General features: G+C 42.8%; 2 protein-coding genes across 4 annotated transcripts; both read right to left on the bottom strand.

The window, feature by feature from the left end:
• Positions 1-5,547: 5,547 nt before the first annotated feature.
• On the bottom strand, positions 5,548-10,230 carry sult2st3 (sulfotransferase family 2, cytosolic sulfotransferase 3). Of its 2 annotated transcripts, none has more exons than XM_034554519.1 (6): positions 10,047-10,230; positions 7,264-7,472; positions 6,896-7,022; positions 6,688-6,782; positions 6,202-6,382; positions 5,548-6,095 (listed from the first exon to the last, which is right to left on the bottom strand). In XM_034554519.1, the coding sequence occupies exons 1-6, from the start codon at positions 10,183-10,185 to the stop codon at positions 5,980-5,982; spliced, it is 867 nt and encodes a 288-aa protein (XP_034410410.1). In that variant the 5' UTR covers positions 10,186-10,230; the 3' UTR covers positions 5,548-5,979. The 2 variants fall into 2 exon arrangements, with proteins under 2 accessions (XP_034410410.1, XP_034410409.1); XM_034554518.1 differs by lacking the exon at positions 10,047-10,230 and adding an exon at positions 8,934-9,202.
• Positions 10,231-11,715: 1,485 nt separating this feature from the next.
• Positions 11,716-17,789, bottom strand: tmem147 (transmembrane protein 147). 2 transcript variants are annotated; one of them, XR_004611270.1, is made up of 10 exons: positions 17,480-17,789; positions 16,728-17,370; positions 14,976-15,993; positions 14,236-14,338; positions 14,035-14,104; positions 13,844-13,909; positions 13,622-13,758; positions 13,448-13,532; positions 13,094-13,215; positions 11,716-12,518 (listed from the first exon to the last, which is right to left on the bottom strand). XR_004611270.1 is itself a non-coding variant. In XM_034554388.1 (10 exons), exons 4-10 carry the CDS (start codon positions 14,310-14,312, stop codon positions 12,398-12,400), a joined length of 678 nt encoding a protein of 225 aa, XP_034410279.1. In that variant the 5' UTR covers positions 14,313-14,338; positions 14,976-15,993; positions 16,728-17,370; positions 17,480-17,694; the 3' UTR covers positions 11,716-12,397. The 2 variants fall into 2 exon arrangements, 1 of the variants encoding a protein (XP_034410279.1); XM_034554388.1 differs by having other exon boundaries at positions 17,480-17,694.
• Between the last annotated feature and the right edge of the window lie 536 nt (positions 17,790-18,325).

The following is an 18,325-nucleotide window of genomic DNA, read 5'->3' as shown; positions in this document are numbered from 1 at the left end:
TATCTGTTAGCGGGCCTTATCTAAGCTTCTAGTGTTGACTGAGACCTTTTCTTTTGTTGAGCTGCAGGTAAACACCGTTAGTTTGTACTGTTGGCGCTGTTAGCTATGAGGACACTGGCTTAGGAGTCGCCATGGAGGGAAAAACTAAATGCTCCCTCCAGCAAACTGAAATGTGTTTATAAAACTAAGGCTGCAGGTATTATTTATAACTGAGTGCTCGTTAACAATACATTAATACCCAGTATTTATATACATCTATCTATATGATATGATCACAGCGGGCAGTGACAGCTGACCCGCAGCCGGTCAAACCTACATGACTGTTGTTGTGTCTGAGGGCCATTCGGGGATTTTCTGCTGTTTATTTTGTTTGGTCTTTTTTTGGGCCTCCCCTGATCACATCCTCTTCTGCTCTGCAGCGCTACTCATACCCCCCCCCCCCCCCTCCTCCTCCCCTCCCCTCCCCCTTACCCCCCAAACACACCCACCCAGACACCCAATAGGCATGTGCGTAGTGTCATGCATACAGGAAGAGAGACGGGCTGCTGAAAACAATAGGGCAACATTGTCTCTGCAGCCAGGAGCCGCAGCACAGACGAGGCAGTGGCACATATACCGCAGATGCAAAATTAGGTCATCTTGTTACTCAAAATACATGAAATGACGTGTAAAATTCATTCAAAATGAATTATGCTGGTTTCTATATTGCTGATTGATTTGTTTATTTAGTGTGTATGCTGTAGTTGAGCACAGGCTGAGGATCTCTGATCAATAAATAACGACAGTAAGAAAGAAACAACCAAAAAGAACATTTAGGTTTTATACTCACAACAGACAATATGTGGCTTATTGACTAATTTAAGATGAAGGCCAGCAGGTGAATAATTCAGATGTCCTCTGAGGACATTTGTCTGGGGGCTCTGGCTCTTTGACCCATCCTCCTCCTCCTCTCCTCCTCCTCTCCTCCTCCTCCCTCCCAGTCTCTCTGCCCGACTGTCTGTGTCTCTACGTGACCGGCCCAGGGTCTGTCAGTGCCAGCGGAGGCCGCCATGGCAGCAGATAACACTAACTAGTTTCCTGCCATTACTGCTAATTGCCCCACGGCCCGGAACTGCAGACACCCTGGGTGGGGCGTGACTGAAGAGTGTGTGTGTGTGTGTGTGTGTGTGTGTACGTGTGTGTGTGTGTGTGAGTGAGAAATGTATGTTATTCATATGTCTGTAAATGCGAGCTATCTGTTTACATGGCTGAATTTAACAGCGGATGGTATGGAGACAGTATGTGTGTGCATGTTTAATGAGTGGAAGATTGTATAAACAGGATAAATCTGTTGTTTCTTTACGTGAAAATTTCTTGTTTTGTTTGTTTTGAAACGTGTTGCTGTTTTAAGTCCAATGTTTGTTCTTGTGTGTGAAACTTTTTTTTGGACCGTCTTGGTCAGGGGTCCATAAAAACATTTTAAAAAGAGATTTTTAATCTCCGTGGGAAATAAAGAATCTTGTCTAAGTCTAAAACGTCACGACGTGAGTGAAAATAGAGAAATGTCCCACAGATGTTTGAGCTATTAAATAAAAATATATATCATTAAGGACATAGAAGAAGTAAACTATTATATTATTATATATTATATGAAGTGAATAGCAAACACGTGCAAGAATAATCAAGAGAAATAAGGAGGGCCTTCTGCCTAATACGACATAGTTGAAAAAGTTGAATAATTATGAAGAAACACATACATAATGCCATGTAGCGTATACAACTAGAAAGCATACAAGTGCGATGGTGCATCAGTGTTCTTAATGACTTTCTTGTACCATACAGAAAGGGAGGAGAGGATGTGACACTGTATGTTATCACCGGTCACATCTGCAGATGTCTACATCGGCCTATATGACCCTGGGGAGGGCTGGCTGAGGGCTGGATGTGTGCAACGAGGACATTGAGCACCCGGGGTTTAGCTACTCAAATGTTCCAGAAACATCATGGATGAAACAGTCATCTTAGGGGACTGCAGGTGTAATGGAGAACAAATATATATAAATATATATACTGTATATATGAAAAGATTTATGGGTCATTTTCCGCTTTAAATGTAGCTGCAGTCAGTTAGCTTAGCCTAGCTTAAAGAAGGGGACGTGGGGAAACTGCTAGCCTTGCCCTGTCACGCTAATAAACACGTTGTACACGAAATATCTCGCAAATATCTGTACAGATCATGAGAGATGTTATTCTGGATTTAGAGACGACGACGAGTGGATTTTGTTACTTTTGGACAAAACCTTTGTGCTAAGCTAATCTAGGCTACGCTAAGCAGCTGCCGGCTTGGTATTTACTGCACAGACATTAACACTGGTATCAATCTTCTCGTTGAACTCTCCGCTCAAAGGGAAAAGCATCGTCAAAGTAGTCCTTTGAACCCGGGGAAGAACATACAAAAAACACATGATGTGAAACACACACAACCCCGGCCAAGAAACTATTGACTTTCATGCAGATGTTTTGGTTATTGCTAACTAGCATCCTCCTTTGTTCACTTGCATGTCCTATTTTTAATGTTTTTTTTTTAATGAATTAGCTGAATATTGTCCGAATTATAACGTACAGCTTGATTTTGTTATTTAGTTGTATCCCAAATGCAATGGTTTATGGATATAGGTTAATTGAGAAGAAGAAAAAAGAATGTACCAGGTACATTGCTCTCTCCATGTGAGTGGACCACTGGTACCCGAGCGGCCTTTTCCAAACACTGATCAAAAACATGTGTCTGTCCTCGACTGAAGCTTCATCGAGATTAAATAAGACCGGTGTAACAGTGTTGCAGACTAAAGATGAAGAAAAGAAGAAAAAAAGATTACAGGATCTTCTGAAGGAGTTATTGGCTTTCTTGTGCAAGTGTGTACGTCTACAGCGCGCTGATGAGAAGAGGGCATCAAAGCGGGCCGGCATCCTGTGGGCAGCCCAGGGCAGGACCAGTGGGCGCAAGGCGGCGGCGAGGTGGGTGTCCCAGGGCAGGCACCACATCGTCTGCCTCGGCAGACACACGCACACACACACACACACACACACACACACACACACGGGCACAAAAGGCCACCATGTAATTGAAGTGGTGTCAGAACTCGGGGGAGAGAGAGATGCATAGATGGGAGGGACGCACAAACACACACTCACATTCTACAGCATTAACCAATTCAACCTCGAAATCAACGTTACGTTTACAAGGTTGTGTGCAAATTTGAAGCAAAAAAAATTAAGGACGAAAACAACGAGTGGCTTGCATAAGGACTTTTAATTGGCTTTGTGGGTTTTAGTCAAATTAATGAACTGGAGAACAGGATGCAACTGTTTTTAATCATCCATATGTGACGTGTAAATTCACATTGTGCCGTTTATTACACTAAATCACTGTGGCAGTAGATCTCCTGATTGCGATTGATTAGACACACACATGTGGGCGTGGCAGTGTTTATAAATTCATATATCTTAAAGAGGAATGTGTTAAGTTGAGTAAAGGCATCATGGATAACTTTACTGGACCTGTGGTAGCTATATATATATATATATATATATATATATATATATATATATATATATATATATATATATATATGTATATATATATATATATTGAAGATAAAAGAAGACAAACTTAAGTCAGTAGGAATTAGAAGTTAAGAAATTAATCAGGGTGGTCAAACGGAGTGAAATATTGTAACACTTTTCAAATAATATTCATTTATTTTTATTTAGCTATTGCCAAACCAAGATCAATGACACACCTGGCATCTATTTGACTTAATGCAGGTTACAAGGATATCGTAATAACTCTTTAGCGTATCACCCGTACGGCGGTTTAGCTGATCATAGTAATATTGTCTTCTTGTAGCGTTTGGTCCAATAAACTATTTATAAATTCACCCTCAAAGTTAAGGGCATCTTGTTTTTTAGACGTCCAGCAAGACAGTTTAAAATGTAAATGAGTCAATAAAAACAGCGTCACCACTAAACGGACTCCCGGGTTCCTGTGAATACACACACACACACACACACACACACACACACACACACACACACACACTCTATACAAGTTTACTGTTATTAAGATGGATCTGTCCGTCCATGTCTTTGTCCTGATGTGTTCATGAGTCAATGCATGTGTTTTGAACAGAAAAAAAGATGCGTGGCTGCCACCTAGTGGTTGAATCAGGTATGTTTAAAGTAACCACGTGATCTGCTGGTTGACTTCAGGTGCGTGTTGTTGTTGTTGTTTGCTTTACAAACGATAAGACAGAAACCAATTTTAAGTGATAATTGTAGTATTGATAAACATGACCATACAGTGGTCTGGAGAAATATTATCCAAGTTACAGAGCGGTGCTCAGGTGATAGTTTTCCAGGTTTAAAAACAAAATAATTAAATACTTTTCTAAATATGAGAGCAAGAGAAGACAAAAAGGACATCGTTATTGATTCATAAAATCACAAAATGCTTACAATTCCACATGTGGCCACAATGCTGACAGGACTTTATTATTATTGTCCAGTCTCTGCTTGCACAGGAGGGATTAATTCAACACACTACCACCAACATGTCAATATTTATTCACAGCACTTCCAGATTGAGCACATATACAGGTTCATCAGCATCGGCATCAATATCATTATGATCTTGTCTCAGGTCAGGCTTCGTCCTTATGTGGTTCTGCTGTATCACCCGGTCAATGGTGGAAAGGCTTATGCTGTTAGTCCCTTGAAATATTTCCTGGTCTTCAATAATGCAGGTTTGAATCTCCCTCAAAGTGATGGCATTATTGCCAATCACCATATTTCCCACGGCAGTCTCCTGCTCAGCAGTGAGCAATCGCCGCCTGCCTCCAATAGATGGCTGCCTCTCAGTTCTGTAAAAATTACCATTACTGACCCATGGTGTACTGTGGCACAGTATACTGTAGTCAAAACTACACCCCATACAGTGGATATTCAGTCTATATGCACTACAACATTACTGTGCATGTACTGTGATACAATACATAGTGACAATGAGGCAAATTACCTGTTTTCCCTCCTGAAAGTACGAACAATGGATGCAACTGTGAAACGGCTTAAGTTTGGCTGGACTAGTCGGCCAGCTTCTCCCATGTACCACCACATGATGAACAACAGTGGCACGGATTTCATCAGAAATGACTTGTCTTTGCTGTCCTCTGCCTCTTCCTCTCCATCTCCCTCTTCCTCTCTCTTGTCTCTCAACCTCTACATGGTTGGGATCCATTGTTCCAAAGGACATGAGCACGCCTCTAAGCTCTATTTATTGACCCCCAATTCTGGTTTGTGTGTTAACAGTTTTCACCTTGAGAAGGGGGTGTGGTCTCTGAGTTTATGTTATGATAACTTGAGTTAATTATATTGAGAGAATGCGTTTGCTGAATGAACACGTAGTGTAAAGAATGATTTATTTGGTCACTTTTGTGTAAGGTTTTGCAGAAAGTGTTTTGAATATTGAGACATGTGTGGACACAGGTGAATTGTGTTTTTGGTTATGGGAAATGTGTGTGTGCGCTTCTGGGAAGGACGAAAAGGTTTGGGTGTTTGAGCTACAGGAACCACGTTTTGTGTTTTAGCAATCGAGAAAAAACGGTAGATCCGATGTCCCCAGATCTTTGTGAAAGACACGCCTCGATTAATCAAAGGGCTCGGCCCGAAGAGAAACGGGTTCCTGAGGGTTAGGAATTCAATCTCACTGGGGTTTTTTTTTGCACGCGACGGTAAAACAATTATGGTTTGTATCCATTCTGTCGAGCTCTACCTGCAGCGGTGGTGCCGATAGATGTGCAGCGCTCTAGGTGTTAATCGTGTGGCCAGTATTCAAACCAAGTGTTAACTAAGCATTTCGGTGCAGTTGGCACCATTTTTTCCTGCTTTGTCTCGATTAGATTTCTATCTTCTTCTTTTTTCCCCCCTCTCTGCTCAAGTCGGTGATCACTCCATGCTCCACGGCAGAGAGAAGCTCTCGCCCTCCATCTCTTTGCGAATGACCGATGTGAATGAGACCAGTTGCTCTGGGCTGAAATGGTTTTCCCAGTCTCCCGCAATACCTAATACAAAAAAAAAATCACAAAAAACACCAAGGCAGTGGCGTGAGACTGAAAATCCACTCACATCATCCTCTCACTCTTTCGTCCCAATAATCCCAATTCTCACCTTTCCTGAGGAAAGGAGACGTGTCGGAGTTCATGTACTTCTTCGGGACCAGGCTGAAGTTGGACATGCGGTTGTTCTTCATGGCATTGAAGGAGCAATGTTCCGCGATCTTCCGAGTGGCTTCTTCGCTCAGATTACGGCCCAGGAAATCTGAGATGCGCCCGAGGGCTGCAGGGAGGTCCTGGAAGAAGCGGCACGGTTATGCAACGCACCAGGCGTTCGCCTGCGTCTTATAATAATAATAATGCACACGGTCGCTCATGAAGAATGTTCTGCGTGATCTAATTTTACAATTAAAAAGTTAATGTTCCTCAATTTTGTGTGCACAAGTAGAGTAATAAATTAAAAAAACACAATATTTGGGACGCAACGAAAAGAAAATGCGTTTGAAGCAAAATGGTCCACCAGACTTTTGATGTTCAGTCAAACAGCATCTGTGGCCTGGAGAAAAAAAACTCAACAGAAGCCCACGAGAGTCAGTTTTACCTGAACCATTTCTTCATATGTGATGTACATTATTCTGTCTCCCAGATCTGTGCCTCTCCAGCTCTTCACGTGGTCCGTCCATTTCCCAAACATCACTGCAGACGACACGGACAATAGACCTCAGCACATAAAAAAACACCACTGCTCCCGCTCAAGTTCAAACATTCTTCAAATTAAAAACTCTCCCGTGTGCTACGAGACCTCTGACCTCTGCCCTGGAGGAATTTCTCCATGAATTCATCCAAGGTTGCCGGAGTCTCGAGGAATTCGGCCATCTTGTGGAAGTGGTACGAAGACACCACGACGTCCTTCGGGTTCCTCATGAGATAGATCACCTGCGGCGGAGACGCAAATTAAGGTGCTATTTGTATTAAATAGGCTTTATGGATATGAGGCCATGGCAAAGGGAGTGTTAGTAACAGACACAGCTCCTCCAGCTTGTATGGAAGGAGGCCAAATGAAACTTGATGTCACTGTATAAAAATGGCCCGTTGGGGTTCTGGCTGCGTTTTCCTCACGTACAATTATTATACAGATTGCATTGAAGAGATCACACGACGCCTCCGCCCCTTTTACCTTGGCTTTGGAGGTGTGGAAAGAGGGCGGCATGAGGTGGTAAGGAAAATGTGTGACCAGCCCCCGCGGAGACTCCAACTTATCCACAACCACTGATAGTCTTTTCTCCTCCAGCCAGGGGACCCTGTCCCAGTTAGGGATGGTTTGGATCGGCGTCAGATCCCCCCCATTCAGAACCAGTGGGAGGATCTCCTGCATCCAGGTGGTACCTGCAGAAAAAATATATGAAACGGCAGCTAAAACATGCATCAAGTACTTCTACTGTAAGTAAAATACATCAACAGGCTTGATGACGCAACAATATACGGTCTAGGACACCTCCCACTTGAGCCACGCTTTCTTTACATGTTGGCACCAATTAAAGGATGTCCAATTAGAAGTTCCCGTTTGCAACAAACACACACTTTACGATGAGAGTCCTTACTCTTACTATGACTTCTAAGCAGATGCATGGATATTTATTCACGATGGCCGTTGAAGATAATGACATCCTTGTAAAGCCTTGGTATGAGCCTGAATATGAACAAGGAGGTATGGAAAGTGCATCAATGAATGTGCAAAAGAGCACATTCCTTTTTCCCCCAGCACTAAACCCTAATGAGGTCATTCCCCTTGGAAACGGCTCTCAGTCTGCAACTTGCTCAGCTTTTGTCTTCCTCTGAGAACCCGTTGTCATGTGCAACCACACAAACAGACCACTGTTCAACAAATATATATCCTTAAACAATGTCAGTGTGCAGCTCACCGGTGACCTAATGCCATTGTGTCGTGACTGCCTTCATTCAAACAGAAGGTTTGGTAAGCTGCGCATGCCTTTGCATGCGAAAGTCTCCGTTCAGCAATGATCATTAACCGGTTCACCCACTTTGCCTTTGGGTTAACATTAATTACTCCACGCAAGGATTAATAATTGATTGATTGATAATTTGCTGTAAATACCATGCATCTGATTTGGGTTTAGGCATAGCAAACGCATTGCTGTCTTCCACAGAGAGACTATGGGTATAATCTTAGCTAAAAGATTCCTTACAAACATAACATTAACATGTTAATGACAACGTGTAGAACAACGTCCACGCAAAGTAAACTGAAGGCAGACCTTCAGACCCTGCTCCAGTAAAATGAAATGTTTTCTTATAAGGGGACTCTGGCACTCGAGAACAATGCCGCTTTTCGTCCACAGAAACTTCCTCATAGTAGCTTTAAGTCACGTTTCTCTCATATTATAGTCAATTTAAATATTGAGTTTGTTGGCAGAATAACCATTAGAGTGAACACCAAATTGAATCAGGCTGCAAACAATCACCCTTGTAAAATAGAGACAGGACAGAGTCCTCTGTGGGGGCTCTCCAAAAAACATTGGGCACCATTCAAGTAGGCCTACTTTCCTACTTTCCATGTACCAGGAACTCATAATATATGAAAATATACACACGCCATTTAAAAAAAAAAAGAAGGACGTGTGCAGTCTGTAACATTCAATTCTGGGAAATGGCACATTCCAGTCCAGGTACAGGTAAAAGCGCCACACCTGTGCAGAGTCTATACCCAACAGTGCAATCAGCGTGGAGATCAGGGACGTCGGGTCAGAGAAACTGGACCCAAATGTATCACGCGCACACACACGCACACACACACGCACGCACACACACACGCACACAAACACGCACCTGACTTCGGGTACACGGCCACCGCGACGTCGTCGTCTTTAAACGTGAACTCCTGCGCGAACTTCAAGCTCTGCGCGCAGTGCGTCTCTTTGGGGAACATAAGGCCGCGATACAGCGTGTACAATTCTCCAGAAGACATCGTTTTAATCAAATAACACAACTTGAAGAAAAGAAAAGAGACTCGCAGATCAATCACGGTTGAGAGAGGAGGCGGCTCTGCTGGTGCGTTGGCGGCTCTGCTGGTGCGTTTACAGCCCGTGGGAAAGATCGCGACTGACACCTGGTCGCGCGCGTAAAAGACGCAAAACATTTGGACACTTTCAAGGATCAACCAATCTTCAACCTCCAAACTCTTCCCCGTTGTGCATTAATTATTATTATTATTATTATTATTATTATTATTATTATTTGTGTGCCATTCTGCTGAGGCTCGCGCATTTTGTGGGCGATTACTTCAAGTGTTTACCGGGAGCACGCACAAGTTAAACGTGTAAGCGTGCGTGTTTATTCATTATAATTGTACCAGAGCTAAAAAATAAAAAATAAAAGTGACTGCACAATATTAATAAATATTTATTCAAACGATATTGTAATACAACCGACTTTTCCAAACGCGACCTTGAGGGCGGCACGGAACTTCTTCCTGCTCAGAAACTGCAGCAAAGTTCATCTGATTTCTGTTTTTTGGTGGTTGTTTCTCAAAATTGCATTTGGAAAAAGCTGATTTAATTAAAGCTGCATACTCCACTGTAGGCGTGTGTGGAAAAAAGAAAGAAAAACACCCATGGACTAATACATTCAGACCATGTGTGTGCACCCCTTTTGACTGGTTTACACAGAGCTAGTCCCTCCATGCACTGGGGACAACCCCCTGATGTTGTACCTGCATGTTTAAAATGCTCTGAGCACCTGATGGAGCCTAAAGGCCATACACGTGGTGCTCCAAGGCAATACAACATGCCCAAATGCTACTATCTGTCAGTTACATGAAGCCCACACAGACTTTGATATTGCCTATTAGGAATCTTCCAGATGCTTGCTCCTTGTATCTGTTAACAAACGTGCACCATCTTTCCAGGGAATAGGGGAGTAGCTGAGAAAAAGAAACAGTACCTGACTTGGGGTAAGTCACAGCAAACACATCGGAGTCTTCCACAGAGAAGTCCTCGGCATACTGCAGGCTCTCCGTGCTGTGAGCTATAGGAGGTAAGAGAATGCCACGGTACTGAATATACTCGGGTAAAGACATCATGCTTGTGCCTGGCTCAAGGGTTTCGAGAGGATTGGTAGCATGAGTGCTGCTCCGCTCTTTTTCCTCTCTCTCTGAGGAAGTCTGGGATGTTCTCAGATTACTTCTGACCTCCCTTTTTTTTTGTTGCGTGCTGCAAATCATCAGCTGTTTTGTGAGGAGGGTTTGCTTTCTCACACAAGCCTGCACAAGCTCGTTGTTAGTGTATCCTTCTCTTTGAATTGCTTTCTCACAATTAGATAATAAATAGATAGATAGATAGATAGATAGATAGATAGATAGATAGATAGATAGATAGATAGATAGATAGATAGATAGATAGATAGATAGGTAGGTAGATAGGTAGGTAGGTAGGTAGGTAGATAGATAGGTAGGTAGGTAGATAGATAGGTGGGTAGATAGGTCGGTAGGTAGATAGGTAGGTAGGTAGGTAGGTAGGTAGGTAGGTAGATAGGTAGATAGGTTGGTAGATAGATAGGTAGGTAGGTAGGTAGATAGGTCGGTAGGTAGGTATGTATGTAGATAGATAGGTAGATAGATAGATAGATTGGTAGATAGATAGATAGATAGATAGATAGATAGGTAGGTAGATAGATAGGTAGGTGGGTAGATAGATAGGTAGGTAGGTAGGTATGTAGATAGATAGATAGATAGATAGATAGATAGATAGATAGATAGATAGATAGGTAGACTGAGTATGGTGTTGCGCCTTATGTCCTGAAAGCCCATACTACTAATCTTGCAAAGTGTGCATCAACCTGCATCAGCCAGCGTCGGTAGTCACGCTCCTATAGTTCTCACTGGAATTCACAAGGTCAGGCCAAGGTCAACGGGCCAATGCAGCCGTCTGTCGACAGGCAAGCGGGAGTTTTGCAGCAGCCACTGTTGATGAAATGAAAACAACGACATGTGTGAACAACAAGGTTGTGTAAATGTAGGCTGTAAATACTACAGGTTACTTTTATTAAAAACAGAATCCCCCTATTTATTGTAAATAATTGAACTATTCTCACACTTTATATCAAGGCAGTACACTATCGCGTCAGTAGATGGCGCTGTTGGTGCTGCTGTGGATCCACAAAGGAGAAGGTGGCTCTGGACTGAGCATGAAGATGCTCATGTTTTATGATCTAATGCGAGTGTTCTGTAAGGTTTTAATATGATTTGGAGATGTGTGTGTTTTTAAATGAGTGTTAGCCAGCCAAAAGTAAGCAAATGGTTTGGAGAAAGATGCTATAAGCTAGTTAACAATGCTAGTCACGGTCTAACGATTACCTGTGGTGGTAGCCCCATACCTAAGAATATTCTAAAAGATTATTTGTATATTGCTAAATGTTGTAATCTGCAATTACGTGTCAGAATAGAATAAACTCATACCTGAGCGTGACAATAAAGCCGGTCCTCTATCGGATGCAGAGTTGTTGATTTATTTTGAGTTGTATTAAGATACAGAGCGGTGCTCAGGTGATAGATTTCCAGGTTTAAAAAAAAAATAATTACTTTTGTAAATATGAGAGGAAGAGAAGACAAAGATGTAGTTATTGAATTTAATGTAGAAATCACAAAACATGCTTACAATTCAACATGATGTGGTCATAATGCTGACAGGACTTCAGTTTATTCAGTCAGCGGATCTGCTTTTCTTTTAATTAAATGTTTTTAAATCTTTAATACAAAAAAAATTGAAAAACAATCTTGCTACGGTTATGTTTTAATTTCTAATATTAAATTGTTTATAAATAAATTGGCGGGCACACAATTAACTATCACGGTCATGAATTCACTTGACGATCTAAGAGCGTTTACACACTGGCTCATCGGACGACACATAGAAAAGAAGTTTATACATCTGTGGCGGTTCTGGTACAAAATTCACCTCTCGACAAAAAAACCAACACAGCGATCATATTAGACGTTTCCTGGTGTCGCCACTCAACCTGCGGCTTTAACTGGGGGACTGACAACAAACTAAGCTCCAGGGTCTTCCATCAATCTGGATAAGAAGTGGTTAGCTCACCAGGCGCTAGCTTAGCCTTGTTTTAAAACGTCAGATCAGTCACCGATACTCAATATTAACAAGCACCTCTTTTTTTTGAGTAGTCTTTGATGTTTTTACGGTGATACTCGTATCAGGGCTTCAGATTTATGACAACCCAGGTCCGGTCTGGACCGCGAGAGACCGTTGCGGGCTAAATCCAGGGCGCCGACGTGTACTTTAGTTGCTGTGGACCAGAGTGACGAAGAGAAACAGGGAGCAGAGAGAGATGGCGCCGGTCAGCACGGCTTTCACCAACAACACGGTCCAACTGCCCAGCAGGAAGACGTGGACGAACAACCTGAAGGCCAGACGGGGAGGGACACAAGAAAACCATCCGTCAGAGACTTTAGAGACCCCCCTCTCTTCCGCTTGATGATGCATCCGTAAATAAAGCAAAACAAGTAAACAGGCATGTATTTACTTTATAATATACGGTCTCTTCCAGCCACCAACAACACAAAGGATTCATTAAATGCTCCACTCCTCCTCCTATTGATCTCTTTGATTTAATTAGCAATGTGTGCCAACAATACAATTTAAAACTAGCAAAATAGGGAAAACAATGTGTGTTTTAACATAATTTAAGTACATCAAGTGACGCAAGAAATTTGTAGTTTATTTACACTTGTATTTCGCTATTCACATGTTGTGCAATCAGTTTTATTGCTCATGCTATTGCCATCCTGTGGTTCACAAAATAAAGTGCAGCCACCACACAGGCGGTCAAATCAAACCCAAACTGACTTTTTACTTTAAACAAATACCTTTTTTTGGGAAATGTGCATATCTTGAGTTTCGTCCAAAGATAAGATCAATAAGAGAAAATTAATACTCTCTGAACTCTTTTGCGTGTACTGCACACGTCACACTTACTCCATCAAGAAGGCCTTGTAGACACAGAGAGCCAGCAGCACAGTGACAGGAAGCCTGAAGCTCTTAGGGAGGTCATATCGCGTGAACATCCACACCACTGCTGCCATGGCGATGTAATGCACCTATAAAACACGGAAAAATCAACTAACACTTCATTTTCTTTTTACAAACTTAGGTCTCAGAGTCCCATAATTTTTTTAATGGGACAGCCTCTCTGAAATCACAGGAAGGAGATGAGAAGAAAAAAAAGAGGCTGACATCAAAGACAACATGGAGAACGAAGGTCAAGGACAGACTATTTGAAAATACAGATGTAGTGGAATAGTGAGAAAGCAGAAGAGGACAGTTACTCACCAAACTGATGTTAGAGTCAAAGCTCATCTGGATGTACTTCCAGTCAAACTCAATCCCTCTGGCTCCCACCCACAGAGGGAGACACCTGGAGGGCCATAAACGGGACACCGACAGTGAGATTCATCGCTTCTAATTTAGTTTCGACGACGAGAAGCTGAAGTTTCTTCTGCTCACCTGGACATCACGAGTTCGGCCGTAGCCCAGCCCATGGCAGCCACCATGATCTTGTACTCCCCTTTACCGGCGTTACGGGACATCACAAGGTGGAGCCCCAACAGGTCCGCCAGGTCCACTGTGGCCTTCATAAATTCCTGGAAAACAAAACCCAACCGCATTATACAACGGCTCGCGCTGTATATTTAATTATAATACCTGTGAGGAAGTCACAACACTCACCCCGATAAAGTCATAAACTCCAGCTCCTCCTTCCCACGTGGGGAAAAATGTAGCGAGGAACAGCATCTGAAAACGCATAGAAAAACTCCAGTTTACGCCCTCCAAAAAACACAAAATGACAGCATAGTTTTGTGCTTGTGATGCGATCTCCCCTGCTCAGTGTTACGATGATGGGTGAAGAGCTCACTCACCTTACAGAGTTGGACAAACAGGTAGGTCGCTCCAGCCTGGACGCATCTCCAGAAGGCATTGTACTCTGAACTAAACACCAAAGGGAAATGTAAAAAAAAATAAGGAATTTGGTAATTTGGGACACAGTGCTTTTAAGACTTCGGTGCGATAACGGTGGTGGGAACAAATTCAAGAGAAACAGGTTCATTCAAAACACTCACAGGCCACTGCACTTGTATGTTATAAAGTAAGGGAAATAGGCCAGGGCGAAGCAGTTCCCGAAGTGAAACAGCGTCATGGTGTCTGGTCACACAACTCGGCTCCCTGGAGAGAAAGAGGGATGAAGGAGATACGACTCACCAGACTGTTGATACAACAGGACACGTTTTTTATTTATTTATGTAAAAAGTAGTTAAATACACAACTTCTTAAGAGGTCAATGAGAGAAAACAATGTATTGTTTGGACCAACTGACATCCCCAAAACGACACACGTGTGTGACCATCATTTGTAGACACATTCATTACTTTGTTTACTTCTTGATTTTACATGTTTATGCCTACTCAACAACAACAACAACAACAACTACTACTACTACATTTCCTCCTTTTTAGTCATTATCAGTCACGTACGGTGGCCCGCTGGAGCCACATCGATACAAACAGGCCAACAGGCGGATTTACAGTCTGTCATAGTAAAGTAAAACATGCTAGCTTTATGAGTTTTATCTTTATGTTTTAATTTACATAGCTATTAAGCTAAACAACGTAAAAGTCAGCGAGGAAATGAATAATCTGGACGTAAGCTGGCTGTTAGCTAAACTAACGTCACCGTCCTGTCGACGCGTTGTCACGTTAATCTCCGTCGTGTTTCACTTTAAAGCTTTAGTCTTTATTAAAGTCGCCATTTAAAACCGCACGGCAGCTACCGTGAAACGGAGCCGTTCGGTGTCGGCACTTACTGCGGTAGAAGAGCTGAAAGGAGGCAGGCTGTGCTGCGGGCTCGTCTAATGACAAACGGAAGTCGGGTCGGTTCAACCTCCAAATGCGTCCGACTACACCCAGTAGAGGTTTCATGAGTTCCACATAGCTCAAACACGCACACACAAGCACACACACACTTACACACACTTACAGACACAAGCACACACACACTTACACACACACACACACAAAGTGGGAGTCAGTTATTATCATTAATACATCTTGGTTAATATGTTTTACCTTCAGGAAGCTCCAACATCCCAAATGATGAAAACAGTATGTCAGAAACCAAACACCTCTTGTAAGTGTACTATATAGATTATAATTACTATATAGATTAGAATTAAGGATACACTTTAAGTACACTTTAAGTATTTTGAAAAAATAAACATGCAACCACGATACACGAGGCAATATAAGGTTTTTTAATTTAAAACATTTAGCACTGCAGGAATGCACCTGGAGCAAGTCGTGATTTCATTTAATGATGAGTTTGAATGAATAGTTGGGCAAACATTTGAATGTTTACACTACAGATAACACAAGCATCTATAAACCGCTAAAAAACACATCTGTTTTTGATAAAGGTCAAAGGTCATCCTCACACCCTCTAATTCTTTCTCACTCTTTGGCTATAAATAAACCAGGAAATACACAATTTCCATATTAAATCTAGACCACTCTGTTATTGAGAGAGTTTAGAAATAGAACAGACATTGATAAAGAAGCATTAAAAAGGCTAAAAAAACCCCTAAACTATAACAGCCCATGCGATCAGCTCGGTTGCTCCGGCATGAGAAAGTATTTTTCTTTATAGCAGACGAAGTTTCGTCGCTCCGCGCAGTCCCTGGTGATCCAGTTGTCGGTGTTGTTTTTGGACAGGACACCACAGTATTCCCCCGGGGACGGGCAGTCCGGCAGGGTCCCCTGGTCCTCCAGCTTCTGGCCATCCGCCCACCACCACTCTCCTCCCAAGAAGCGGAGGCTGGTCCAAACCTGGGAGGACACAAGGCGAGCTGTGAGTGTCAAAGGAGTTTGCAAAAATCTAATAAATGGTGTAATTTAATAACCCTATGGAAATTAAAGTTGCGTAACCGTCACGAGTGAAACATCTATTCAACAATTGCCCTCGAAATGGGAGCCTATGGGTCAACTTTAGTGTTTAATGAGTATAGTGTATCAATAGATTCATTTAAAAGAGCCGTTTTCATTTTGAATAATAAATTAATTTGTTTTAAAATTATTAACTAAAATCTGTCATATATTTCCTTATTCTATATCTTGAAATGAATTATTAAGGGTTGAAAACCTCCAACGTTTTTAAAGTTGACTTATTATTCCTTATTGCGGACTTTCTAATAAAAAGATAATGATTATGAGGTAAGGAACAATCGGTTTTAATAATAAATTAATTTGCTTTAAAATTATTTACTAAAATCTATTTAAAATTTAAAATTAATACATATATTTCCTTATTATATCTTGAAATTAATTATTACGGTTTGAAAACCTCCAACGTTTTTAAAGTTGACTTATTATTCCTTATTGGGGACTTTCTAATCAAAATAATGATTATTATTAAGATGAGATAAGGAACAATAACTTGCATGTTGCAAGCATCGCTTCGCAAGGGTCACTATATCCGTAAGAAAAAGAAGAACACAACATTAATTAATTAATGTCCAACTCCAGACCAGTGCTCATGTGTAATTAACCCCCTCCACTCAAACCTCGTCGGTCTCGGCCCCGAAGAGCCGGCTTCTGACGTAGCTGTAGTCCGAGGGGAGCTCCAGGCTCAGGAGGTCGTATCGGTATCTGCAGGGGTTCTTGGTGTCCTCACACCGGCTCTGCATGCTCCTGCAGTGGCTCAGGGCGCCTTCCCACGTCTTGTTCTCGGCCACCACCACCACGTTGTCGTCGTAGCAGGCGAACCGCTGCTCCTCGGAGCACACTTTGCTGTTCCACTGTGCGCTGCCGAGGTCGAAAGAGCCGCAGTCCGAGGTGATGGGCTCTCCGGGGGCCCAGTTCCTGTAGTCGGAAGTATCACCTGATATCCACTTCCAGCTGTCGCCGGCACTTCTGTACAGTCCGATCCAGCCGGTGTATATATATGTAACTGAGGTCTCTGCGGTGATTGTGACAAGCTTATAACCACTCCACCCATAACAGGGCACAGACGCGTACCAGGTGTGGAGAAACAAAGAGTACAGTCGCATACCAGTCTGGTTTTGGCAGTTGTAACGATAGTTGGAGACACACTTCACACTCTGCCACGTTGAATCTGATGTCATTATTGCGCAGTGTGCGCTCTGCTGTCCTGCGGCCCACTCGGTTCTATTGGAGAGGTCTTCCCCCGAGACCCCCTCTCCACTTCTAAAGGAAAGCAAACGGATGGTATAGCTCGTGTTAAGCAACTGCAGTTGGCCTTGTTTACAGTTTTTGTTTTTTTTGTGATATTGAAACGGGCCCTAAAGACACTCACGTCAGGTTGATCCACTTCCACGCGTCTTCGTTCTCGGGGTCTCTGCGCAGACCGATCCAGGCGTGTTCGACCTCCGCGCTCTGCAGCGCCTGAGCCACCTCGGAGCCGCTCACCATGTCCCAGGTGGCCAGGTCGCGGTGGTTCTTCTGGCAGTACAGCCTCGCCTCGGACCAGCTCTTGCTCTCGGCTGGGCAGCGGGCTGTCATGTGGATGGTGAACGCGTCCGCGCAGCGAGCGGCGACGAGCAGGAGGGAGAACGTGAGCAGGGCGCGCGCGCCCGGTCCGGTCTCCATGTCGAGTCCAACGCGTAAAGTCCGTCTGTCGGCAGGACCGTTAGGTTCTTATAGCATCTACCTGGTCCCTCCCACACTGACACACCTTAGGACCTCTCCACGCCAGTCCACGGTTTAATGTCCTGATAACACTCTTTGTAATTGTATTATTATACTTTAAAATTAAGAGGGAGAAGATGCGTCATGTTTGATAACATTTGGTGAGTGGTTGAGCTAATTTTACAGGAGAAGAAAAAAAAGCTGATTTGATTTGTAAAAAGATGTATCCACATATTTGTGTTCTAGGAGAAAAACTGAACTTATATCATGAATTACAAAGTGGTGTGATGTTAATGTCAGTATGGTTTATAATGGGCTGACTACACAGGCCTCCATTACTCTCTGAATCAACCCAATCACCTTGAAGGGTCAATAAATGTACATTTGACCACACATTCTGGAAAAAAAGAGACAAAGTTTTAATATAAACCATCGAATAATTCCACGAAGCCATCCAGAAGGACCACAGTGAGTCAAACTGCAGGGCTCAGAGGGGTATTGGTACCATCTTAAT

This window comes from Cyclopterus lumpus, chromosome 16 (assembly GCF_009769545.1).
Source record: "Cyclopterus lumpus isolate fCycLum1 chromosome 16, fCycLum1.pri, whole genome shotgun sequence".
Taxonomy (NCBI): domain Eukaryota; kingdom Metazoa; phylum Chordata; class Actinopteri; order Perciformes; family Cyclopteridae; genus Cyclopterus; species Cyclopterus lumpus.
Note: the sequence above shows the minus strand (reverse complement) of the source record. Positions and strands in the feature narration are given on the sequence as shown.

Excerpts from the sequence above, each read along its gene's own strand:
- sult2st3 (XM_034554519.1), bottom strand. The coding sequence starts at position 10,185 with ATGATGTCTTTACCCGAGTATATTCAGTACCGTGGCATTCTCTTACCT. Across the intron at positions 7,473-10,046 it reads TGTGACTTACCCCAAGTCAG|GTACCACCTGGATGCAGGAG; the intron begins GTACTGTTTCTT and ends TTTTTTCTGCAG. Across the intron at positions 6,383-6,687 it reads CATATGAAGAAATGGTTCAG|GACCTCCCTGCAGCCCTCGG; the intron begins GTAAAACTGACT and ends CGCTTCTTCCAG.
- tmem147 (XM_034554388.1), bottom strand. The coding sequence starts at position 14,312 with ATGACGCTGTTTCACTTCGGGAACTGCTTCGCCCTGGCCTATTTCCCT. Across the intron at positions 13,910-14,034 it reads TGTTTGTCCAACTCTGTAAG|ATGCTGTTCCTCGCTACATT; the intron begins GTGAGTGAGCTC and ends ATGCGTTTTCAG. Across the intron at positions 12,519-13,093 it reads TACAAGGCCTTCTTGATGGA|GTTGTTCGTCCACGTCTTCC; the intron begins GTAAGTGTGACG and ends TCTGGCCTTCAG.